Source organism: Vipera berus (genome assembly GCF_964194415.1).
Source record: "Vipera berus genome assembly, chromosome: 9".
Classification (NCBI taxonomy): domain Eukaryota; kingdom Metazoa; phylum Chordata; class Lepidosauria; order Squamata; family Viperidae; genus Vipera; species Vipera berus.
This window is the reverse complement of record NC_138212.1, coordinates 12,543,169-12,570,247: the sequence shown is the minus strand read 5'-3', so window position 1 is coordinate 12,570,247 and position 27,079 is coordinate 12,543,169. Positions and strand designations below refer to the sequence as shown.

Below are 27,079 nucleotides of genomic sequence, written 5' to 3'. Positions count from 1 at the left end.
TTACACCAATGGAGGCACATTTGACAAGCTACTAGGAGACAAGAGGCCTTGAGGAACAGAATAAGCAAGCTGAGAGGAATACAAATTTTGTCCTTCATCAATGGTATTAAATTGACCCAAGGATGGTTGCATTTATTTAGCCTATTAAGAGAAATATGGACATGGAATTTTCATTCTAACCTTTAGGTTTCACCAAATTGTCAAAACACTGCAGGTGTACATAGTGAAGGGTTCTCAAAAGGATTAGAACCTAGGATTGGATTAGATTAGGATTGGTTCTCATATGGATTAGAACTAGGGGTTATAGGTAATACAATTCTTAGTGCCTGTAACTTTTATTGCTGGCTCTCCCAACATTGTCTCCTGTCAGACTTCAAGATTTTCAGCTCCCAGAATTCTCAACAGTGGCTGGGTTAGTCCAAGGCAATTCTGGGAGTTGGGGAAATGCTACTCTACAAGAGGTGAATTTTGCAGTCTGTTCCAGTTTTGAATGTAGAACCAGTGAATAAAAGAAACAATTAACTGAAAATTCAATTTTCCCTACAACGGAGGGAAATTTTACTTTCCCCATCCTCCCAAAACTTCACCCCATACTTTTTGAGTTGAAGCAACAGTGATGTGCTCCTTAGTTGCTTTCAGGAGACAGAACTTTGGAAATTAGAAGAATATTTTGTAACTATCTCAAGGCCCAATTGTTACAAGGATAAGCATGCAACAAAACTTGTAAAACAAAACAAACCCATTCACAAAATGGCTGTGCCTAACAGCCTCTCCCTGCTTGCTGCTTTCCTGCTACAAATTGCTGTAAGAGAAACACAGAAGTACTTTTTTTTTTCCAAAAGGCAACTGGACTTTGTTTTTCAAATTCCAGTTGCCTTTTGAAAAAAGCACCTTTGGGATAATCATGACCTGATGAGTGAGAATCTCCATAGATATTTATTGCAAGAGAACTGACTTGACTTCTCTCTATAGGCTGAGCATTAAATCTTTGAGCTGCAACTCAACATATGGTCCTCATCCTTTGAGCCTCTCATTAATTTAGTCAGCTAATTCAATACTAGATTGGTGCCAGATAAGGGTGAATGGAATTCAAGGGTAGGGCTTGGACCCTTTGTGGCAATGTGAGGACTCTAAGTTATCTCTGCCCCTCCCCCAGCTCTGCCTGCTCTTCTCCTACAATTACTCATTTGCTTGCCCAGTTTGTTGCAGCTCAACAGCAGAATCCCTGTTTTTTTATGGAAAAGGTTCCAGCATTTCAAGGTTGAGAAATACCTCTGCCTGAAACCTTAGGACAGGGGTCTCCAAACTTGGCTACTTCAAGACTTGTGGACTTCAACTCCCAGAATTCTGGAAATTGAAGTCCACAAGTCTTAAAGTGGCCAAGTTTGAAGACCCCTACCTTAGGAGCTAAAGCTGCCAAATAGCTGGTGTTTGATATTACATGGACCCAATCACTTTCCTTTGTTCTAAAGGGCCTTGAAAAGTTTGGAGTGGAGCAATAGTGAGGTACACAAATGGTTAAGCACTCCTGTCCAGATCTGATTCCAGTGTAACTTAAGCCAGAAAGTTGCTTACGTACATTTGCATGCAGCATTTAATTAGTTCTCAACATCCAGTGGGTTTTTTTCACGTCTGCCCCTCTAGCTTAGCTTTATCTCTGGTTTCTTCCAAATTAAAAGGGAATTCTCAGCTGTAATATCACATCAGCATACCTTGAAGATAGAACCAAACCATTTTGTTGTTAATCATTAATCAGTGATTAATCACAAACAGTGGAATGACCTCCATCCAGAAGCTGTGGGTGCTTCAACACTGGAAGGTGTTAAAAAGAGACTGGGAAACCATTCGTCTGAAGTGGTATAGGGCAGTGGTTCCCAACCTTTCCTTTGCCACGGACCCCCTTTAAATACCTTTTGTGGCCATGGACCAGCAAGAATTAACTCAGAATTTACACCATAACATTTCTTCAAGCCTTTGCGGACCCTTTGTAATAACATTGCGCCCTTCCTAGGGGTCCACACACCACAGGTTGAGAACCATTGGTATAGGGCAGGGGTTGGCAACCTCGGCTCTTTTATGACTCATGGACTTCAACTCCCAGAATTCTGGGAGTTGAAGTCCACAAGTCATAAAAGAGCCGAGGTTGCCTACCCCTGGACTATAGGGCTTCCAGCTTGAGCAGGGGATTGGAGTAGGAGACCTCCAACATGCCTTCTAACTCTGTGGGTTCTGTTGGAGTCCCTGACTTCAGAACCACAGATATCATAACACCTGGTATTTTGAAGTAGATCCCTGTACCGATTGGAGCAACTGGCATAGGAATTCCCATGTCCCAGAATGGATAGAGCCACAATGACAGGTAAGCATCAGTTTACTTCTTTTCATTGAACATTTGGTTTGGACAAGTCTAGCACTTGCTCTATCTACATGGCACAAAGTCATTTGAAAATAAGAGAAAAATAAAACATTAAAGTAACAAAAGAGGACATTCCTCATCGTGCAACAGCTGTACACATTTCGTTACTAGTCCTGTTTCTCCTAGGTAGAGGCAGGGCTTGAGCAAACTTGGACAGCCCAAACACTCTAAGCAGGATTCACCTGTTTGCTGAAAATCCTTGATAATTGCAATGGCAAATTTTTAACAGGGAACGTATCTGCCGTTTTGAATGATTTTACATCCCCATTACATCTACTAGGGCTGCTTCTCAGACCTAGCTCCCTCCCTACAAAAAATAAAAATAAATGTCCATCTTACCCCAATTTAACTGACCCCTAGAAACAGGAATCCAGAATCCCCATGCTAACTAGGGTACTCTGCAAGCCCACCTCCTCAGGGTGCCTCCAGTCAGAGAATGTCGGCTGGTGGCCCCCAGGGGGAGGGCCTTCTCTGTGGGCGCTCCGGCTTTGTGGAATCAGCTGCCGGTTGAGCTCCGGATGGCACCGGATCTCCGCTCCTTCCGGCGCGGGTTAAAGACCCATTTATTTGAACAAGCTGGCCTGGCCTGATGGGGAGTTATTTAGGGTTTTAATATTTATATATATTTTCTATTGTTTTTACTGTGGGCAATAATTTAATTCTTTTTTAACTTTTGTATTTTTGTAGTTTTATGATATGCCCTGTTCACCGCCCTGAGTCCTTCGGGAGAAGGGCGGTATAAAAATTTAATAAAACAAAAAAAAAAAAAAACATAGCAACTGAATGCCCAAGATGGAGAAGGCTGATAAGTAGATGAAACTAGCCACAGATCCACACGGATCCATTGATGGAGGATTCATAACTGCCTTATATCCAGTGACTGACATCCTTTTCTAAAAGAGGTATCGCAAGAACAGTTGCCTATTCAAAACTAGCTTCGCAGTGTTCTTAGATGACCCTGAATTTATCATGGCTAACTTCTTGTTATTTGCTTTTGCCTTTACAGGGATGAGGAACAGGAAGGGGACCAGCCGTGTCATCCCTTGCTTTACATGCAGATTCAGCCGGTGCCTATCGTCTCATATAAAGAATTCCAGGAAAGCAGCTTTGGGAGAGTTTGGAGTGACAGTGCCAACACAAAAAGGTCAATGCTTTGATTTAGCCTCGGTGAAAGTCCACAGGATAGGAAACCAAACATTTTGGTAGCTGAGAGCATAGTCAGCAAATGGGAAGAGAAAATACCTGGGCTGATGGTCTTTCCTTTAAAGGTCTCTCTTGCCCAAAATATACACCCCAAACCTAGCAAAATAAATAAAACAGGGGTTTCAGGGTCACTGTTGGGCCAAACAATGGGTGGAAATGCCAAGGGGATCAACCATTCCAGCCAATTAAAGGTCACACCTCTATGAACTTTCTAAGAGAGGCCATCTCTGGTAACATAGGAGAAGTCCAAGGCACGGGTCCTCAACCTTGGCAACTTTAAGACTTGTGGACTTCAACTCCCAGAATTCCTCAGCAATGCTGGCTGAGGAATTCTGGGAGTTGAAGTCCACAAGTCTTAAAAGTTGCCAAGGTTGAGGACCCCTGGTTTAGGGTATCTGACTCCAAATTACAGCCAGAACTGCGTCTATCCCATCCTTCCTTCTTCCCTTGCTGTTACAGATGCCGACTTTAAAGGTTACTTTCAATCTGCCTGAACAAACTATACTTTGTGATTTAAATAAACTGTTGATCCCCAAATGAGGCCTTCCAAATCCATGTTCTCATGACATCAGAATCTTCCTCTGCTTTGGAGACTTCGCTAGACGTTGCCCGCGCAGGCACTGCCAAACCAATCTTTGCAGGCTTAAGAATGGAAAATTTACATTTCCTCAAACAAAAGCAGGGAGCAACCCACAATCTGTGGCCTTCTAGGGCTCAGTGTTAATGTCTGCCTTTGCATAATGTGACTGCAGAACACACACAGCCCTCCCGGTGAGGGGACCAAATATATCACCTGAAATAGTACAAAAGGCAGAATTCCATTTTAGTAGTTCATTCAAACCTACTGCGTTGTTTTTTTTAAGAGATATCTGATGAGAGGGGGTTGAAACGTCAGCATTTCAACCTTGCAGGCTGTTGTTCTTTCCTTGCTTTATTTCATCAGTGAACAGTTCAAAGGTTCTCTTATCTTTGGCTGCAACAGGTAGCAAACATCCTCATGTCACTGGCATATGGGTGCAAAGAGCATCAGCAGAACTGTAAAACAAAATGTTTTCTCTTTAATAATGCAGGAAATTGCAATCCAGTTGTTTTTCCACTCTGCACCAGACTACTAAATTCTGCACCAGCAGTTAACACAAATTGGGCATAAGCCAAGCTCCCGATGAAATAAGGAAGGTGTAGCACCATCACACGTAAGAAAACATAGTGCCAATAGAAGAGAATATTTGTTGCTCAGGGTTGAACTTGTGGGACCCTTGGTGCTCTCTGAGCTTTAGGGTTTTCTTTTTTATATATAAATATTTTATTAATTTTCTATTTTTACAAACAAGTGCTTAACAGACAACGTGTTGATTGGGTCTATTCATAATTCTGTGGTACATAATAAGCTTCTTCAAACTAAATCCAATATTACACCATCCAATATCTCCTCTCTTCTTCCAGTAATAAACATTTTTCCACATTAAGCAAATACAATTCTTACTGTTATTAATAGATACACAGTTATGTACAGTTTATGGTTTTCTTGCAGATGTTTCATTACCTAAATAGGTAACAACGGACGTTGTTGCCTAGTTTGGTAATGAAACATCTGCAAGAAAACCACCAAATTCAGAGAGCACTACAGACCTCAGAGAATGTTTGGGTGGAATTGTGGGCTTGTGTGATGATGCATCTCTTGGTGCCTCCTTCAAAGGGCTGCCTGTTTGTCTGAGATTACACACTAACACAAGAAGACACTTCAGAAGAGATGTGTGCGTGCTTTCCAATGCCAAGATATATATATATATTTTAATTCCATTTATATCCCGCCCTTCTCCGAAGACTCAGGGCGGCTTACAAGCTTAGCAGTGGCCTTCATTCTATGTATATACCTGCTTATTAGGGCTTTTGCCCCCCCCCCAAGCGGCATTATTACAAAGTCAGCTTAATTGCCCCCAACAATCTGGGTCCTCATTTTACCTACCTCGGAAGGATGGAAGGCTGAGTCAACCTTGAGCCTGGTGGGATGCGAACCTGCACTAATTGCAGGCAGCTGGTGTTACTTAAGGAGACATTAGCCCACTGCTCCACCAAGGCTCTGCTGGGATCGCACAGCCACTGCACACGCCATGGAAAAGGTGCAATTTCTGGAAGGCCTTACTTCGCACTTTGTACAATGCAGACGCAAAAAGAACAGAGGTTGCGTTGCATTGGCACAGTGCTATTTGGGTCGCTTGCTCCCCCTTCCAGAACCTCTGAGTCTGGAGATGAATTACTGAATTTTTAAACTTTTTATCTATCAGATTTAGGGATTACTCATCTCACTCGGCTGGTGGGCAGTGGACAGCTCAAAGCATTAAAAAAACCATAAAAACATAGGTAATCCTCGACTTACACCAGTTCACTTAGTGACCATTCGAAGTTACAACAGCACTGAAAAAAGTGACTTATGACCATTTTTCACACTTAGCAACTGTGGCAGCATCCCAGTGGTCACATCATCAAAATTCAGTGACTTGGAAACTGACTCATATTTATGACGGTTGCAATGTCCCGGGGTCACGTGATCCCCTTTTGTGACTTTCTGACAAGCACAATCAATGGGGAAGCCAGATTCACTTAACAAGCCCATTACTAACTTAACAACTGCAGTGATTCACTTAACAACGTCCACTGTGGTGGCACAGTGGTTAGAATGCAGCACTGCAGGCTAATTCCGCTGCCAACAGTTCGGCAGTTCGATTCTCACCGGCTCAAGGTTGACTCAGCCTTCCACTCTTCCGAGGTTGGTAAAATGAGGACCCAGATTGTTGGGGGCAATAGGCTGACTCTGTAAACCGCTTAGAGAGGGCTGTGAAGCAGTATATAAGTCTTAAGTGCTATTGCTATTGCTAACTGTGGCAAGAAAAGTTGGGAAAGGGGCAAAACTCACTTAACAAATGGCTCAGCAGCAGAAATGTTGGGCTTCATTGCGGTCGTAAGTTGAGGACTGCCTGTACTGCTGCCCTTGGAGGTCTTCTGGCCAAAGGGAAGATGCATTACCTCAAATTTAGGGATTGCCCATCTCACTTCGCTGAACAACTCTGGGCAGCGTACAGCAAAAAGCATAAAAACCATATAAAAATACTCAGGCGATGCTAATCATCTGCTTCAAGCATTTACTAGCAACGGTACAAACCTTCCAGCGATTGCCGCACTCATTGCAGAGCACAAAAGTCGTCATAGGCTCGTCGGCGCTCCGGGTTTGCACCTGATTGTAGGTGCAGTTCTTTTTCTTGCACTTTCCGCACTGGAAGAGGTCGGTGGCAGTACCCCCTGTCTTTGCCATCTGGTGCTCTCGGATAGCTTCTTGGGTCATGGCGTTTCTTAGCTCCTTCAGTTCATCACTCGCCATTTCCTGCAACGCACAGCAGCATTCACTGCACCAACTGCAGCAGCGCCCGTTTAGTTAGGTAGCTGTCATCAGAGTTCAGTCTTGCTGGCCCTGTTCGGTTGCAAAGCTAGTGGGAGCACTGGCACACAAGGCTCTCAATTTGGTTTTGACCTTGGTTAGGAGTTTTTTGAGGGGGGGATGACTTTATCTGATAGATGAACCTAGTTAGTGAGTTATGCAATCCAGAAAATGCTTACTTTAAAAAGCTTGAAAGCAGGGTAAGGACACAGCCACAAGTTGCTACTTTGAGTTGAGAGATTAAAAGACTTGGATCAACTGGGCAGTAGGAAAGACCAATGGCTGAGCTAACCCATAATGTAGCCTGTTTGGTTTTGGCTTCAATCAGTTGCTAAACTAATGGTTGTAAAGTCAAGGACTACATATATACAGGTAGTTCTCAACTTACAACAGTTTCTTGAGTGACCGTTCAAAGTTACAACCTTTGCAGGTTGCATGAGCATTTTGCAGAGTTACAACCTTTGCTTGGCAACTGGCTCATATTTATACGGTCCAGGGGTCATGTGACAAACAGAATCAATGGGGAAGCCAGATTCCCTTAACAACTGGGATTACTAACATAACAACTGCAGTGATTAATTTAACAACTGTGGCAAGAAAGGTCATAAAATGGGGCAAAACTCACTTAACAAATGTCTCACTTAACAGCAGAAATTTGGGGCTTAATTGTGGTCATAAATCAAGGACTACCAGTACCAGGGTTACACTATGCTATGCTGTGCTAATCTATTTAGCCAATGACCAGCATAAAACTTGCATAAACCCAGATATGCAATAACTGTTATATATCATTAAAACAGCTGCTATATTTACATTTAAAAATGCAATTAAAGACATAAATTAAGGTAATCAAGCTTAACAAACAGATACATTTAAGATCTGATGTGCCAGATCTCGATGCAACAGACTTTGCACGCTATAAAGCCAATCACTGTGACATTATCCAGCTTTTGCAGAGCGACGCCATCATTCAACCGAAGTAAACTGCCCTGGTGACACCCTCTCTCATTTAACAGACAATCAGACGTTTCCTCCCCCCACAACTGATTTGTTAAATTCAAATTTTATTTGTATTATACAGGCCAGAGAAAAACAATGTACCGCCTCTTTCTACTGACCTCTGCCGTCATCTTTGCAATTAGGGCTGGCAGGATGGTTCCACACAGCACGTTGCGGCGCAAGCCAGGATTCTTGGGGTCCTTCAGGTTGCTAATTCTGCTCCTCACTCGGTTTCGATATTTCATATCTGTGCTCTTCAGTTCTTGGTAGATATGTGGCAGCATTAAGGAATAATGTTTATTTTAGTCTGGACTAGTTAGCTTGGTCTGGTGATTAAAATACCAGGCAAAAAACCTGTTGTGCCTTAGGCGTGCAATTTGGCTGAGTGACTCTGGGCCAATCCCCAGGAGACGGTGAGTTCTAGTCCCACTTTAGGCATGAAAGCTGGCTGAGTGACTTTGGGCCAGTGCTCCTCTTTCAGCCCAACCCACCTCACAGGGTTGCTGTTGTGGAGAAGAGGAGGAAAAATTATTAAGTATATTCTCTGTCTTGTGTTGCTGAAGGGATAATAAAGGTGAGTTAAAAACTAAATAAATATGTGGAAAATGAAGAGAACATGCAAAAAAAAGCATATCTAGGAATTATTGGGGTTATTTTTGCTTTCTCGTCTCACCCTTCTGCTCCAAGGTGTTCCCCCCATCCCTGAAGGTTTTGATTTTTGTTTTTTTGGGGGGGTATTCCTGCAAACCTGGGATCTTGCTGCTTCCTCCATCTCCCACACAGACAGAACAATCCTGCCCAAAGCAGAGACTGAGGATTGCCATTAGTCCTAAAACCTAGCTATATCCTTATATATTCCCATTACTCTCATTTTTAACAGTGCCTAATTATTTCCAGAAGAGTGCACTTTCTGTCCGAAGCAGTAGGCAATTAGTTGCCATACAAAATTTGGACCCATCTTTTTGTCCTCCTAAACGTTTAGGAAAAAAAAGTTTAAGAAAACATCTCCTGAATTTATACAATTCAAATGGCTAAAGTTTTTGTTTTTACCCATCCAGGCAACACCTGTCCAATCTTAGCATAAACCTTTCCCAGTCTGATGCATTCGCCACCCATACTAATAACCAGCAGACCCAAGTGTCAAAAAGATATGATCTTCAATCTCAGCTGCCATCTTATCACAGTTGACCCCAAATTCTTTGTAATCATCTTTGACGGTGATGAAGAAGAGAAAAAAATGAAGACGGGGACAGAAGGAAAAAAAATTGTTCAGCACAACCAGATGAAATTCAGTTTTGTGTCCAACCAAAAAAATTGAACTTCTGTGCTTGGATCAGGAATGTCCAACCTTGGCATCTTTAAGATGTGTGGACTTCAACTCCCAAAATTCCCCAGCCAGCGAGTTAAAATCCACACATCTTAAAGTTGCCAAGGTCGGATACCCCTGACTTAGTTTAAAAATAAATAAATGCATAAAATGAATAACTAGTGTAAGAGCAGCCATAAAAAATTATAATTTCCTATAGAACACCTCTTAATATCAATAATGCAACGAACAGTAGCAGCAGCAGAAAATAATTGTTTACTTCTGAACGTGAATTTTTTAACTGTGGATTGTAGTTTCCACTCTATTTGAACCAGAAGCATTTTCAGGTTCTGATGCTTTCATTAAAATGGTAAGCAGCCAACATCCATAAGCTCTGTCCCTTCCACACCCACATTTAATGTCATGACACACACCCAAAAGGGCAGAGCTTGCATTGTGATGCCTCCATGCGAATGCCTCTGATTTGGATTCACTTTTTATTTTATTGTTGCTCTTCATTTTATCTTATTTTACCGACTGTTTTTATTTCTCTGCATTGTCTTTTATTGTCCTTTCTTTGGAATCTCTATGTGCTGCTGCTACGTGGTGTGGCACCGTAAGTAAAATCGATTCTATTGGTATTATCAATCAACTCATGGCACAGTAGTTAGAATGCACTATTGCAGGCTGGCACTGCTTACTGCTAGGAGTTCAATCCTGACCAGCTCAAGGTTAACTCAGCCTTCCATCCTTCCAGATTCACTTAACAAGCACATTACTAACTTAACAACTGCAGTTGATTCACTTAACAACTTCCACTGTGGTGGCACAGTGGTTAGAATGCAGCACTGAAGGCTAATTCCGCTGCCAACAGTTCAGCAGTTCGATCCTGACCGGCTCAAGGTTGACTCAGTCTTCCACCCTTCCGAGGTTGGTAAAATGAGGACCCAGATTGTTGGGGGGCAAAAGGCTGACTCTGTAAACTGCTTAGAGAGGGCTGTAATGCCCTGTGAAGCGGTATATACATCTAAGTGCTATTGCTATTGCTATCTCTATATCAATAACTGTGGAAATGCCTTCATAGTTATGTAATCTAATCAATACTCATACACTTCAGAAATCACTGTTTGATCATTTCTCCTCTTCTGCATGTTCTCAATCTTTTGACATACAGGTAACTCCCAGCACAGTGGAAGCTAAAGAGTTCCAGATCAGATTGTAAACTCTTTAGATCCCCTTGACTTTCATCCTAAGTTAACTTCTGACCCTCCCACCACCCAGGATGTTTTTTCCCCCCTCACCATCCATTTTCAGGGCTGCAGAGACCATCTCAATACACTTGTCCCTAATGGAATCTCCGGTCAAGTAGCAGGAGGGCAAGAAGCAGACAGAAGTCCCAAATGTTGGCGTGACAGGGCTGGCAGGCATCCTGGGCACCTCACTTCGAGATCTGTCATTTGATCTGAGCAGGACATCAAGTGAGATTTTTGTTTTAAATGAAAAATGCTATCACGACGACCACTTTAATATAGCCTCTAACCCAAGACAGAAGGCCATTTGGGATCATAGAAGTCGAGAGCAATCAAATGATTTTGACAGCCAAACTATGCTACTCACCTCTTCCTTCCCTAGCTGCAAAAATCCAGTAGACAGACATCAGAAAGCTAATTATTTGCTTTCTTTTCTTGAAGCTCAGGTTGAGCAAGCTGGAGCCTCTGCTTAATGGCAGGGCCTGTCCCAAGTTCCAATCTGGCCTGTGCTACTTACACTGATGTGATTAATCGGCATGTTCATACAGCATGCTTAACCAATTAGGAAGATTTAAGAGATGTATTTGTACAACTTTATGACTCTGGTTAACATAGTTTTCAGTTCAATCTTTGGTGCTTAGCTTACAAATCCAGCCTGACTGGTTGCATTGGTAAACCCAGCAAAAGGGATAAATGAATCTCCGGATTACAAGCTTTGTATGAATGCAGCCAACTTTTTTCAAAGCCAGTATTGTATGAGATGAAAGCTATTTCTTTTGTCTCTCACACACAATATTAGAACTTCCCATGGAAAACTTGTGCAGAATTCATAAGAAGCAAAAAATGAAGGCTACACAAGAAGTCATATGCCAACAGCCACAGGGCATATCCTTTCACAAAAGGACAGTCCTCTGTTTGAACATGTGCTGTTTAAAAAGCTGCCAGTTCATATTCTGGCCTATGGGAAAACACCTATAAGGAGGAGCAGCCAGGGATCTTTAAGGAGCTTATCTTACATAAAAAACTGGCTATCAAACTGAATAGGTACTCAAATTATTTGTTCACATGAGATATTTCATGTTCCTTTTTAAGTATTGGTATTATTTTCAAACATAAATCTTTACCAGAAGTGCGCACCTCATACCCTGCAAATACCTTAGCCTGCAATTCTCATGATTTATGACTGGGATAGTGATTTATGACTGGGATAGCCTTGGTGGAGCAGTGGGCTAATGCCTAAGTAACACCAGCTGCATGCAATTAGTGCAGGTTCGCATCCCACCAGGCTCAAGGTTGACTCAGCCTTCCATCCTTCCGAGGTAGGTAAAATGAGGACCCATATTGTTGGGGGCAATTAAGCTGACTTTGTAATAATGCCGCTTGGGGGGGGGGCGAAAGCCCTAATAAGCAGGCATATACATAGGATGAAGGCTATTGCTAAGCACATTGATTTGTGCTTCTTAGATTGTAAGCCGCCCTGAGTCTTCGGAGAAGGGCGGGATATAAATGGGATTAAAATAAATAAAAATAGTGGAAGTTGTAGTCAAAGATATATGCGAATTGCCCATCTCTTATACAAACTACATGTGTAGCCTTTTTCTGTCCACTCTAAGCAGTTGCGGTGAAGTTGATGGCTTAAATGGCTTTCAAGAAATGTCAGATAAAAACATAGAGAAGACAGGAAGGCCTTGGGGAATGTTGTCCATGGGGTTGTGATGGGTCCCACACGACTTCGCAACTAACAACAACATGTCTATTAACAACTATTTGTTTTAGGGTGATATATGACACATCCAGTTCTAAAGCACTGTGACAGTGAACAGCAGCTCCTGCAGAAGCAACTGAAGAAGGGATATTGTCTGCACACTCCTTTGATTGATCTGTTAAACAATGCCAACTGGCAATTGAAGCCACTTAAATTTTTTGGTCCTGCTCCATTCTGATGCCTCAAGGTTTGGCTGTCCTCCTCCATGTAGCTAATTTGTTCTGTTTTTCCTTTGGTTTGGAACAGCCCCAGCCCAAAAATACCTTTCATCTTTGCTATCCTCTTTGCTTTTATGAGATCCAGGAGGTGAGGCTGCTGGGTTGGAGCTGGTAGAGGTTCTCCTAGAGTGGATACAGAGGGCTGTATCATAACAATTTCAGTTCAGGTCATAATAATTCAAGGCACAATTTTAGGTCTTTTTAAAAACAAAGATGCAACACAGATTCTCTCCATGCCAACATATGTGATCTTATCTCCTCTAAGGTAGGAGTATAAGAAGAGTTATTCCATCAATTTATCAGTGGAACGACTTGCCTCCAGAAGTTGTGGATGCTCCAGCAATGGAAGTTTTTAAGAAGAGATTGGATGACCATTTAACTCAAATGGTATACATTTCCCTGCCTGAGCAGGGGGTTGGACTAGAAGACCTCCAAGATCCCTTCCAACTCTTGTTATTCTGTATCTTGCTAGATCAGTGCGACCAATGTAGCAGAATTAGCACAAGGGCTTACCTGTCAACTGACAGTATCTTGGGAGAGGAAGTAGAGGAACCAGCAGTAGAGCTGGAAGATCTTGAATCTTTGGAATCCCTCCTTTATCAGGGGAAAAAAGGGGGATGAAGAATATTGGCAAAGATGCATACATCGTTAGACCTCCTTGCCATAAAACTGAGCCTAACTGAGCCTAACGTTGATAGGGCTCGCAACCTGGGCGTCCTCCTCGATTCACGGCTCAATTTTGAAGACCATATAGGAGCCGTGACCAGGGGGGCTTTTGCCCAGGTTCGCCTGGTGCGCCAGTTGCGGCCCTATCTGGACCGAGATGCCCTATGCACAGTCACTCATGCGCTCGTGACCTCCCGGTTAGACTACTGCAATGCTCTCTACATGGGGCTGCCCTTGAGGACCACTCGGAGGCTTCAGCTGGTGCAGAATGCGGCCGCGCGAGTTGTGATGGGAGTTTCCCGACACTCCCATGTAACACCTCTCCTCTGCGAGCTGCATTGGCTTCCGGTTGCCCTCCGGGTGAGATTCAAGGTGCTGGTGATGACCTATAAAGCCCTAAATGGCATGGGTCCAGATTATCTCAGGGAGCACCTGCTGCCAGCATCAATCTCCCATCGTCCTGTGTGCTCCGACAGGGAGGGCCTCCTTAGGGTGCCGCCGGTCAGTGAGTGCCGGCAGGTTATCCCTAGGGGGAGGGCGTTCTCTGTGGGCGCGCCTGCCCTGTGGAATGACCTGCCTGTGGAACTCTGGACCACCCCTGACCTTCGTTCATTTCGCCGGGACCTAAAAACCTGGTTGTTTGATTTAGCTGGCCTGGACTGAGGGGTTTTAAATTTTTAAATTTTAAATTAAATTTTAAATTTGGGCTAACGTTATTTAATTCTATTTTAATTTTAACTGTATTCTAACTTTTGTACTGTTTCAACTGTTTTTAACTTTGCCCTGTAAACCGCCCTGAGTCCTTCGGGAATAGGACGGTATAGAAATCAAATAAATAAATAAATAAATAAATAAACAAATAAACAAACTAACTAACTAACTAACTCAGTTTATGTGCTTTGCATGCAACACTCCTATTCGCTCCCTGAAAGCTCAGGATGCTGTGGGCTACCGCATTAAAACCCATTAATTCTGGCTACAACGGATGGGGAGGGCAGATGGCCATGTATATAGGATGCAACATCATTACTGCATAACGGGCCAGCCCTCATTTGTAGAAAGCTGCACTGCAATTACAAACTCATTTATAATGCAACATTTGCATACACAAACAACAAGAGTCACAGGGGCTTTTGTACTGATGGCGGTGGGGGGTGCTCCATAGATGTTAATTTGCCTGCAGTCATCTGAAGAACGGTTCTCCTTTTTTCCTTTCTAATTCTTTACATCTTTTAAGAACTTTCACTGGTAAAGGGAAGATCTCTCCAGAGCCCGGAAAACATACCTCTCTTTTTTGAGCTCCACGTGTGACTTTTGGGAAGTAGAAGCATCTTTGGGATCTCTGCATAGGGAGAACAAATGTTAGACTGTGTGACATCTTGACTCCACAATACTCAGAGGTGACATCTTGATGACATAATAAATAACTGCTGTCTCAGCTCTGTAATTCACGACCATAAGTCATTCCTCAGTCAATTTTCTCTAAACAGGATAATTACAGAATATCTGTCTTCTAATGACAAACAAAACAAAACAAAACAAAACAAAACCACCCGCTGAAGCATAAGATAAGGACACTCAAACTTTACAGATATTCGTGGACTTGTAACCGGTCACCTAGCAACCATCTGAAGATACAACAGACCTCCCTGGGGGTATTTAAAATCAGGTTCCAAAATTCCGATGCCCCAGCAGTCGTGTGACCAGGTTCAGCTGCCAGCCTGCATTTGTTGCCCATTTGCAGCACCCCACAGTCACATGACCAGGTTGTCAAGATTGACTCGTAATGCACCTCTACTTGCAGCTTGGCAACAGAGACAACCTGGGGGTGGGGGTGGGGAATACTTGGAATCTATTGGGAGCTGGGAGGGAGGTGAGGAATGTATGTGAGCCTTTTTCAGCCTGAGAAAATCCCAAGACTTCAATGCCGTGCAGCGGGGACCTTCTGAAGGCGCAGACTTTTCCCAAAACAAAGCGAACGTCCTGGATTGGTGGACGATTGACAGGGGGTGCCCCAAATGGGGAAAAGGGGAAATTAATTATGCTGGTTTTTGCACGAAAACCTCAGTGCTGACTTTGCTTCTTCTGTGCCCATATGGATCTATCAATAAAGCTATACTCTTGGTAAAAAAAAATGTCCTAAGAGTTTTTCTTCCGCTGCATATGCCAATGGGACGGTTGACACAGGTTTTACAATGGCTTTGCCAAAACCCAGCATTTCCTTCCAGTTTTCATCAAAACTGGCCATAGTGAACAATTGGTTCATTTAATGACCACGGCATTTGCTGGGAAAAAAAGGTCACAAAATTAGGTCAGGTACGTGGGTGAGCCATTTTGCAACTGGGCTCCATTACAGTGATAAGTTGAGGACTACTTGCCGTGGTGGGATTCAGCCAGTTTGCACCACTTTGGCAGAACCAGTAGCTAACTTTTTGTTGCCCAGGCCCAGAACAGACTTCCAGAAGCGGCATCCACACAGAGAACCGGTTGTTCACATGTTTGAATCCCACCACTGACTACTTGTATTTCTTCTTCTTGCTCAGCTTTCTCCAACCTGATTCCCAGAGCGAAGTAGATTTGAGTTACGTAAACCTGTCAATTGCAGGCTTCTTGTTTCAAGGAAAAGGCCCATTTCTCCACTGGTGTACAAGAAGGCTGTTAGAACAAAAATCACAACATCTCCACCTAAACGTACAAGGGGATTAATTGGTTCTAAGTGCAAAAGCTGAAATTGCTTCCCTGTCATCTCAGTCAGTCTTGCTTGGAAGACTTACTGTCAGTTTGAGGCAGCTGCCAAGGAACCTGAAAATAAACAGGGTTACAACTAGGATTCCCTGGGGGATTTCTAAACTAAACTTGTGGAAGTTTATATTAAGTTTATAAAGTATCTGAAGAACTGTCTTGTCCTGTCCTGCCCTTTCATCCTGGGAAAGGCGGCTGGAGATTTCCCATCTACCTTCCCCATCCAAGCAGAGGCAATTATTTCTCTGTGGTTGTCCCTCCCTTCCTTTAGAAGAGCCCCTCCTTCAACAACACCAACTTTTCCCTTGTTTAGAAAACCCATTAAAACAATGCTGTTTAATAGATCTCCCAGGATGTGAAGGTTATCAGAGAGATTGAGAGTCTATTGTGAATTCTGATTTCTTTTTTAACAGAGTTTATGATCTGCCATTTAAGAAATGGAGGTAGTGACAGATTTTATTTTCCTGGGCTCCAAGATCACTGCAGATGAAGACTGTAGTCAAGAAATTAAGAGACGCTTGCTCCTCGGGAGGAAAGCCATGGCAAATCTAGACAGCACACTAAAAAGCAGAGACATCACCCTGTCAACAAAAGTGCGTATAGTCAAGGCTATGGTCTTCCCAGTTGCAATGTATGGCAGTGAAAGTTGGACCATAAGAAAGGCTGAGCGCCAAAGAATTGAGGCCTTTGAACTCTGGTGCTGGAGAAGACTCCTGCAAGTCCCTTGGACTGCAAGGCGATCAAACAGGTCAGTCCTAGAGGAGATCAATCCTGACTGCTCTTTAGAAGGCCAGATCCTGAAGCTAAAACTCAAATACTTTGGCCACCTAATGAGAAGGAAGGACTCACTGGAGAAGAGCCTAATGCTGGGAAAGATTGAGGGCAATAGAAGAAGGGGACGACAGAGAATGAGGTGGCTGGATGGAGTCACTGAAGCAGTAGGCGTGAGCTTAAATGGACTCCAGAAGATGGTAGAGGACAGGAAGGCCTGAAGGAACGTTGTCCATGGGGTCGCGATGGGTCGGACACGACTTCGCAGCTAACAACAACAACATGATCTGCCATCTTTTATGGTTATGGCCTTCTTGTGAACCCCTTCCCCCCCCCCCCGCAGTCTCTCTGGAATGCAACTGTTTATACAAATTGCAAATAAATAAAATATGAGCCTGCCTTTACTTGGTAATCATCTGGAGATTTCCGGGGAGGTTATATGGATTTGACTAAGGTTTTTGCTTTTTTTCTGCAATAGTAACCCTTTGTTTTGATTAAGCACTACAACACATGTCCTAATAAGCATGCCGAGATATGGGATGCGTTTCAGGAAGGATTGGGCAAACATCTCTAGTCATCAGCATCAGGGGTGAGTAAATTGTCCTGATGACATTACAATGGAAGCCCTGCAATTTCTCTACAAGGGCTGAGTTTGCATAATGACATCGTAGCCTGTGAGATGTCATTTTTCCAACACCCTAACCTGGTCTTTAAGAGATGATGCATCAAAATCTACACAAAATGTGATTTACTAAAGCAAGTAAATAAACTGCATTTGGGGCTATAGAATGCAAAGAATAGGTGCAAAGAATCAGGATCATTCATAAAGTTGTAGCACAGAAGATTTATTCAAGCTTATACACAAGAATCTCCTCAATTAGTGATCGCCACTAAATTGGCTCTAGATAAAGGTCAGCAGAATTCAAATAGGGTTCAACTTGGCTGACAATGAAAGGATTCCAAAATGATGACGCATTTAACTCCGCCTCCCAGCTCTGCCTGCTCTTCTCCTATACAGATCTTACCTAGAGCTGAGAATTGGATCTGATGTCATCTGAGATTTTCCCCCACCCCCATTTTTACAATTTGGTGATAACCTGCATAACAATTACAGCTTTCCCCATCTTTCTGATGCCAACTTGACACCCAAGATGTACATGTCCTCTTTATAAAGAGGGCAGAACAAATCTGTCCTCTTTATCTCCTCTGTCCTCTGGTATCAAAACAAATACCCAGAGTTTCCAAAGTTCATTTTTCATGGTTGTAATGCATGCACAGTCTCTGCAAGGCTTTTTTTTCTGGATGTGGAAAGACACAATGAAAACTGCATATGAATAAGGCAAAATAAGTAAGCCTGCCGGTAAAGTACCTGGAAGGGGGGGGGGGGGAGGAGGGAGAGAAACATTTCTCTAGAACTGAATGTGGAGTTTAAACTTTTATGAGGTTACAAGTCAAGTGAAATTGCTAAAAAAGGAGGCAATAAAACATACAAATAAATCAGAGAGCAGAGGCATTTTTTATCTTTTAAGCTCATAGTTACAGAAGATCCTACACTTTGCTTAGAAAGGGCAATCTATATTATTTATGAGTTTTGGTAGTAAGGCAGCTGAGAGATGAACACCCCGTAAGCAAGAAATGTACTGAGTCTCTCTTAATTTTGAAGGCAGCTGTGGGCCAGCAATTTTTTTTAATACAACTGCCACTCAGTGAGGACCTATTAATGCCATCTCTCTCTGCCTCAATAAAGTGCCACACTTCAATAGATTGTTTCTGCCATTGCCAGAGAAGGAAGAGGAGATGAAAAGGTCAGGTGGATGTTATCACCTGGCACAGCACAAGGACAAAGCTGTTGTATGCTGCTTTTGTTAAGGAGAGGTAACTACCATACATGGCCAACAGATGGCAGCACCTCTCAAGGCAGCACCTGATATGAAAAAAGCTAAGCAGGGACAAATGTGGCTAGGGTTTGGATGTGTTATCCTGGGGCTAAAAGATAGACCAACTATTTTCAAACTGTATACTCGATGGCATTCCATGAGAGACAGGGAAGGAAGGAAGGAAGGAAGGAAGGAAGGAAGGAAGGAAGGAAGGAAGGAAGGAAGGAAGGAAGGAAGGAAGGAAGGAAGGAAGGAAATCAGTTGAACACTGTCAATATTCTATTATTAGAGCTTTGCCTGGGAATTCTTTTTTATACAACAGTTTCCACATTCAGCTTAATATGCTATTTAATTAAAGGGTAAAATGATATACAAATGTAAATGTGTTGATTTATGTAAAAAGCCATCACTGAATAAAAAAGGCCCAAAATTAATCTGAAGGAGAAAAAATGAAACATTGAAGGAACAAAGAACAAGGGACGAGCCATTGGGATCTGCATCTTATACCACCAATTCTATTACAGAATTGAAGGATATTCAATAAAAATTGGCCTCTTTTTACTCAGCTATATATATCCATCAAAGCAGAAGATGTGCTGCAGACTTCACTTAATAAACTTTGGAGGAACTTCCCAAAGCCATCAGCTCAGCTCACCTCTATCATCTTTCAAGCCGCGAGTTAGCCAGAGTCCAGGGACAATATCTGACTCACTAGCACTGAAGTGGAAAGTGAAATTAAAGAGGCTCTCCGGCAAAATAAAACTGGCATTTCACCAAGGACAAACAAGATCAAGGGAGAGACATTTTTCATCTTAAGAAACCTAGAAGCTGACTCCTATCCTGAGATAAGAATGGCGCTGAAGGCCTAATAATATTCTTTTAATTCAAAAAGCTGGTAATTACTTTTAAAGCTGTAAACCAGAAGGCGATAATCTTTTACAGACTGGAAGCTACGTTTCAAAACTACTATTTGCAGCTGTAAAGACTGTAATATTATTGGATGAGCAGAAATATTTTGGCTTTTTGGGGCGGATTTGAGGAGAGGTAACTATGTCCATTGTGTTGATAAATTTCAGTAATCCCAACTCATGGGGGGGAGGGGTGTTAAGGAAAGTAGTACCTTTTTAAACATGTATCAGGCAAATGTTGGAAATGTAAACACAACATAGGTACATATTACCATATTTGGTGAACATGTGATAAGGCTGAAGCCTATTGGAGAAAAATACATGTTTGGCTAGAAAATATACTAGGAGAACATGTAGCATTTAATATTTTTATTAGGTATATTACCAGAAAAGACTGATAAACAAAATACATACTTGGTTCTACATATCATAACCGCAGCAAGAATAAGCTACGCACAATGCTGGAAAAATGAACAAGGACCATCAGAAGAAGAGCTAATAAAGAAGATATTGGAATGCGCAGAGATGGACAGACTAACTGTGAGACTAAAAGGCAAAGAAGTAACAGAATATTATGAAAGCTGGAATTTATTTTATAAATGGTTGGAAAAAAGAACCAAAGAGTGAGATTTGTATATGTATTAAGGAATTATAAACTCAGTTCACATGTTGTTTGGAAAAGTAGTACCTGGCCAGCAAATCTTGTCATTTCTTTCTTAAACGGATCTACCCACTGTAAGGAAAGTTGGCAGAAAGGGAAATTCTTACTTTCTCCCCCACAGAAGCTTGCAAGTAGGGGAAAAAAGGTCTTTGGATATCCAGTGAGGAATCAAAATGCAGGTTCCAAAGCATCAAGGCTATATCTGTACTATTCATTGTTAAGAGTATACACCAAAAAAAAAACAGTAGGAAACATACCCCTGCAAACGAAGAGATGCACTCATATTTATGTATTTCAGAAAGGAAAATAAGGCATATTTATAAGTAATAATGTAAACAGATCTCAGGTTACTTCCTGCCCTCCTGTTAGAAAAAACATTTGCATCTTGAGGTTCAAGGATTGCTGTGGGAATTGTCTGATACACTCTTGAGTTGCAAAGACACATTCCTTACATCTTATCTATCAAACAGTCTCATTCATCTGAACACTTGATCTCTCCCCCCCCTCAAAAAAAAACCTCTTCCAGGTATATCTCATTCCTTTCACATCTTTTAAAATAATTACGTTTCCAATTGCAGAGCATACCTGTCTGGTTTGGAGACCAAGGAAGAACTACTCTTCAGCATGACTTCATGTGAGGTGGATTTATTCAGTTTCCTAGAAAGGAAAACTAGAGGCATGATCAAAGAACAATTGTCAACCTGTGGATGAGGTCAGAACTTAGGGATTGAACTATCTTGCTCTTCAACTTGAGAAATTCACACTTCTCTTCCAGGTGCCTCTGTGAAGCCGCAGGCTTTCAAGTTTTTCTCCCAAGGCTATAACAATAACTTATTGATCAAAACCAGAGAGTGCGCTTTCCGTCTGAATTCAGATAAATCAAGATTGGCAAGGGTTCTATGTGACTTTGAACACTTGAAACTGTCAATCAACAAGCAAACAGAAATCAGCAATCTGCTCCACCACCAACCCTGGAAAAAAATCACCTTCACCCATTTTTGTGATATTTTTTTTTTAAAATTATTGTGCAATGCCCTGCTTTTTTCCAATTCCCCCATCAACCATAATTTTCATTTAATCATAATGTCACCATTTACTAACCAAAAATTATCCAGTTCTGCTTTAAGGCGAGACAAAGACAAATATCCAGCTGAGTTTTTTTGTTTTGTTTACTAAAATTGTAAGATCTAGCAGTCAGATGCAAAAGATAAGTGACATTTAGGAAAGCCTGCAATCCCCTACATCAATTCTCCCCATTTAGGGAGTCCATTTCAGCACAGCCCAATTCTAGAAATTTGATTTCTGCACCAGAATTGAGCTGGAGACTTTAAGTATTAGTTAAAGCACTCCATTTCTTATACGTGTTCTTTCTTTCATGGGTTTTAACAGTCTGACGTAGGTGGAAAAATATTTTGTGGTCAGAACTATCCAACAGTGAAGAGATTTATGATCCATTACAAATAACTCACAAATCTACTTGTAAAACCTTAAAGCTCTTCTGATTTCAAGAGGCTGTCTTTACTGTGAAGGGGATGGCTGCCCCCCACAACTGCAGACAACCCTGGGAAAGAATGAACTGCCCCAATTTGTGCCCTCCATGCACTCTGAATCAAACCCAAAGCAACGCTCATCCTTATGAAATGCCTTCTCTTCACCCCTTTCTACTTTAAGCAAGTATCTCTAAGCCTTGATTCAGTAATTCCCCTCCACCTCAAAAGATGTCTCTTTTCCAGTCTGAGCAGTCCAGATACACTATAGCAAGTGTTTCTCATCCTCAACTATATTAAGATATGTGCACTAAAACTCCCAGAAAGCATTCTGGGAGTTGACGTCCACACCTTAACATGGCTGCGGTCGAGAAATGCTGCATTAGAATGCATATCCTGTAAAACACACTCCGTTGGGAACTGCGAATTTCTATGTCAGAATATCTTTTCTTATCCAGTTAAACTCAATCCCAAGGCAGTCCTTGACTTACTATCACAACTGGGACCAGAATTTCCATTGCTAAGCAAGATAGGTGTATTAAGAAAGTTGTGCCTGATTTTATGACTCTTTTTGTCACAGTAATTAAATGAATCACTGCAGTTAGGGGAATTATGCATTCCTTAAGCAAATTCAGCTCACTCTATTTGATTTTGCTTATCTGGGAATATTGCAAATAATAATCACATGACTTTGAGTGACTGCAACCATCCATAAATACACACATCAGTATGACTGCCACATGCCTGAATTTTGATATTGTGACCGTGGGGATGCTGTTATGGTTTTAAATGCGAGAACCAGTTGTAAGTCACTTTTTCCAGTGCCGTTGTGACTTTGAACAGTCACTAAACAGATGGTTGTAAATTAAGGACTACCTATGTAAGTGAAGACTTAAGCATCCAGGCCAAAAGTACCTGAAAAGGTTAAATCATGGCAACTGGACCAAAGTTTATTAAACCGAGACATTTCGTTACTCATCCAAATAACTTCTTCAGTCAAAATGATGATTTGGCCTAGATGCTTGAGTCTTCATTTACATATTGCAATACATTTTGGGGAGAAACCCATGCAGTTGGTATGGCAAGGATTACTACAGTCCAACAGTTCTCCGACTCTCTGCCTAACTAAATTTTTATTTTAACTGAAGAAGTTACTTGGATGAGTAACAAAACTTTGGTCTAGTTGCCATGATTTAACATTTTTAGATACTGAAGGACTACCTACATTCGATTCTGCTCTCTCAAGTTTACCCATCACAGATAGATAGGTAGGTAGATAGGTAGGTAGGTGAATGGATGATAGATAGATAGATAGATAGATAGATAGATAGATAGACAGACAGACAGACAGACAGACAGACAGACAGACAGACAGACAGACAGACAGACAGACCTTTAATGTCATTTTTTTACTTTGGGCACAATGGCACACATTAAAAATGAGATTTTGTTGCTTGCTCTCAAAGGTATGCACATACATAGCACACATTTAAACATGCTATATACAATATGTGTATAAACCTACACCCTTACATATAAATAGTAATATGAATATTAATCATTGTCCATCTTGAATACATAGTGGAAAGAGGAAGCTTGAACGAAACTGTGGCTGAATCTAGACGTTCTGCTTCAGATACCATGAAGCCTCCTCCCAGAAGGTAACAAGGAAAACAGGTCATGAAGAGGATGTGTAGTGTCCCAGGCAATCTTGTGGATTGTATTGCAAAACAGTGTTATTCTAGCTATTCGTTGCATGACTGACAGATTTGTGTAAACAGCTTGAGTATGCCAATACCTGTCTTTCTGCTTTTCATCAGGACTTTTGCAGACATCCACAGAGTTGGGAAGTGCCCCTTCAGCTTTCCAGCCGGAGAGAGCTTTGTCTTTCTCTTTTTTCCCTTTTTGTGTCTCGGATGACTCTGAAAGAAAAAGGGGGCATTCAGGTAGAATTGTAGCCAACTGAACAGCATAAGGACACCACACAGTCACCATGAAAAGTACCACAGTCACCCAAGACCTTGGTATTCTTCCTTAGGTTGGATGGGTGAGGATCAAAAACTTTAAAGTAAATTTCTTGTCTTTGAGAACAGGGGGTTGCAATAAAAAATCTGACTCCCCAATACTAACTCCCTCCCCAAGTTGTGCCATTACATTTCATTCTACCTGTCAAAGGGGGGGAAAAGTGGAATTAAGGGCAAATGTCACTTATTTCTAAATCCCTTCTTTCATACAATGATTTACATTTGTGCTATTTTTGTCCTGCATATTCACAGTTAAAAATAACAGGCAGGGGTGCAATACATTGAAAAACTAGTTGCAATAAATAAGGTTAAATTTTAAAAATAAGTTACACTATTTTTCAAAATTATTGTAGACAGATCATCTTTAAAAATATGTGACAGGTTATACCTAGTTTAAAAAACGCCAGGATAAAAGGACCACCAAGGCAAACAAGAGGAAATGGGGCAGATTAAAGCAAACTGCAAAGCGATTTTGTATGTATCCAGGATGCCAGTCCATCATTCCCTTCACATCTAAGAATTCCCCAGATCTGCATTGGCTGGTTGGCATTTCTCATCACCCATCATAAAGAACAGCTGGATTCTTACCTAATAGCCTCTTCCAGTTTTTAATAAGAAGTTTAGCCAGAGCCACCACTTCCTTGTCTGAGCAATGCTTACGCACTGTGTTGACAGCCACACCGATTTTGGTGGTCTGAAACAAAGCAAAGAAGAATTTGCACTACTGGAATCTTTTGTGGGGAGAAGAATCTCAGTATCCCCATTTTCAAGTCATCGTCGCAAGGGATGCCAAGACAGAGAAGACCTTTCCCTGTTCAAGATGCTGCATTTCCTTAGTTCAGGGGTAGGCTGCTGACTCAGGAATTCTGGGAGTTGAAGTCCATGAGTCATAAAAGAGCCGAGGTTGCCTACCCCTGCCTTAGTTCTTCCTCACCGCCAATGAAAACGATGGAAAAGCATGTGTCCAATTTATTTATTTACTAGCTTGATCCATTTACAACCCCACCCTCAACTGCCAAAGTGGTGACAATGCATTAAAAAGATCCACATGTGTCGAGGGTGTGTGTGTGTGGATTGTCAAAATCTGCACAATCAGGTGCAACTATTATGAAAAAGAGATGGGGGTCCATTTTGACATCATGCAGATTCTGGTGCTCCCTGACAAATAGTCCTGACTGAAACCAAGCAAAAAGAAAATGATAAACTATTGAACAAAACCAGAACAACAAGAGTTGGAAGGGACCTTGGAGGTCTTCTAGTCCAACCCCCTCCTCAAGCAGGAGACCCTTTACCATTCCAGACAAGTGGCTGTCCAGTCTCCTCTTAAGAGCACTCACAACTTCTGGAGGTAAGTTATTTCACTGATTAATTGTTCTGTCAACAAATTTCTCCTTAGTTCTAGGTTGGTCCTCTCCTTGATTAGCTTCCATTCATTGCTTCTTATTCTGCCTTCTGCCTTTTCTAATCCTGGTAATAACCAGTATTACCACATTGGGTAATGGGGAGAAAACACCTTAAATAAACAAGGGTCAGACAAACTCTGACCCAATTCGTTGCCACATTTGAGAGATGTGATCTTCAAGGGAAGAAGGGACACAAAATAAGTGTTAACATTCTCCTCAGGTTTTCCAACCATCCACCAGACTAGAACTGAAGGATGGCTGAGGGACATCAAACGCTGGATGGCACTGGATCGCTTTTCTTCTCTTCACCTCCCTCTCACGGTTGTTGAGAACACAAAGTAGATACATGGAATGAGGAAGTCCCCCTGCACTGCCTCTGCAGTTCCTGCAGGAAAGCTAAAATTAACCTAACAGAGGCTGACGACAACCGTTAGAGATGCCTCTCTCCCAGGCTGATTCTGCTGCCAGTAATTTGCACTATCCTTACCACGGGCATATCAAGCATGTAACAGTGTGCTTAACAACCATGCAGGGTTCATTTAACAGTGGCAACCGGAAGTGCTGTAACTGCTGTCACTAAGTGGCACGGTAACATGTCATCTTGCTTTACAACTGTGTTGCTTAGCAACAGAGTTGCTGGTCCCAATAACCATTGTTAGGTGAAGACTGCCTGTTTTAGTGCTGAAACACTGTGGAATGCTTGGAGTTAAATGGGCCGTGAAAAAGGTTTCAATCTACATTTCCCAACTTTAGGTGATGCATCTTAACTGAGAAAGGGCCCTGCAGGTGAGGAATGAAGAAGTCCCTTAGCAACTGCATTACTTGGCAACAGCCACCTCTTTGCTCGCTTGATTAATATTTTGAAGAGTCTTATAACTTAAAAAAAAATAGACACCAAGCTAGCATGCTGAGAAGCTCCAGCCTCTAGGCATTATATTTATTTCCTGCAGGGCTTTAGACAGACGTCAAAAATAAAAATGGTGTTTGGCATCCTGGCTTCGATATTTCTTTTTATTCTTTAAATTCCAACAAAAATAATAATAATAATAGTGGTAATGTGTGTGTGTGTGTGTGTGTGTGTGTGTGTGTGTGTGTGTATGTGTGTGTGTGTGTGATGCAAACAGATAGCTTCCAGGCTTAATGGGACATGCTGGCTGAGGAATTCTGGGAGTTGAAGTCCACAAGTCATCAAAGGGCCAAGTTTGAAGGCCCCTGTCCGAAGAGAACAAAGCAACCCCAGCCTTACCTGCAGCAACTCAATGGTCATGGTGCAGCTATTCAATTTCTTCAACAAGTCCAGGGCACCTTCCTAAGAGGGGGAGTGGGCAGAAAGAGCACAGAAGGCATCATTTAGACTTCGTTTTCTGTTTTTCTATCTTTTTTTCATCCAGGTCAAGTCCTTTAAAGGTTCCATGAGAGCAAAACGTGCCAGCTTCTGAAGCAAAGAGAGGTCGCAAATGCTCTCGTAAAAACGCCTCCCATCTTGAATGCAGCCGGTCACAAAACATTCGCTTTTAATTTCATTTTTAGCCCACCTTTATTTTATAAGTAAGTCAAGGGGGAGAACATACGTAATACTTCTTCCTTCTCCTATTTTCCCCCAAAACAACCCTGTGTGGTGGATTGGGCTGAGAAAGAGAGGCTGGCCCAAAGTCACTCACTTGACAGCTCAATAGCGCCTCTAATGGTGGTGGTGGGAAACTCCTCTTCCATAGACTCCATCCAGCGAGGAATCCTCGGTGCTCTCTGAGCTTGGTTGTTTTCTTGCAGATGTTTCATTACCCAAACTGGTGCAGTCAGTGCACTGATGATGTTACTTAGCTTAGATCCGTGGTGGCACAACTATGGCATGCGTGCCACAGGTGGCACGCAGAGCCCTCTCTGTGGGCACGCGTGCTGTCGCTCCAGTCCTAGGCCTTCAGATGGGTTTTATAAAACCTTTTTGCCTTA

At 42.1% G+C, this 27,079-nt stretch overlaps 1 protein-coding gene across 6 annotated transcripts in view; it reads right to left on the bottom strand.

The window, feature by feature from the left end:
• Positions 1-27,079, bottom strand: part of TCEA3 (transcription elongation factor A3) — a 52,841-nt gene that overhangs the window by 20,759 nt on the left and 5,003 nt on the right. For 3 of the 6 annotated variants that reach the window (XR_014027308.1, XR_014027309.1, XR_014027310.1), the window contains exons 2-14: positions 26,376-26,438; positions 24,315-24,420; positions 23,501-23,624; positions 20,801-20,872; positions 14,542-14,598; positions 13,104-13,184; positions 12,636-12,713; positions 10,659-10,819; positions 9,205-9,260; positions 8,171-8,326; positions 6,780-6,998; positions 4,465-4,654; positions 1,580-1,712 (exon numbers count right to left, since the gene is read on the bottom strand). Coding sequence is in view for 2 of the 6 variants with exons in the window: in XM_081334480.1 (XP_081190606.1) it covers positions 4,646-4,654; positions 6,780-6,998; positions 8,171-8,326; positions 9,205-9,260; positions 10,659-10,819; positions 12,636-12,713; positions 13,104-13,184; positions 14,542-14,598; positions 20,801-20,872; positions 23,501-23,624; positions 24,315-24,420; positions 26,376-26,438 (1,182 nt within the window). In the remaining 4 variants the exon portion in view is untranslated. Of the gene's footprint in view, positions 1-1,579; positions 1,713-4,418; positions 4,655-6,779; positions 7,030-8,170; positions 8,327-9,204; positions 9,261-10,658; positions 10,820-12,635; positions 12,714-13,103; positions 13,185-14,541; positions 14,599-20,800; positions 20,873-23,500; positions 23,625-24,314; positions 24,421-26,375; positions 26,439-27,079 lie in introns of those variants that run through there. The other 3 variants (XR_014027311.1, XM_081334480.1, XM_081334481.1) reach the window with 3 other exon arrangements.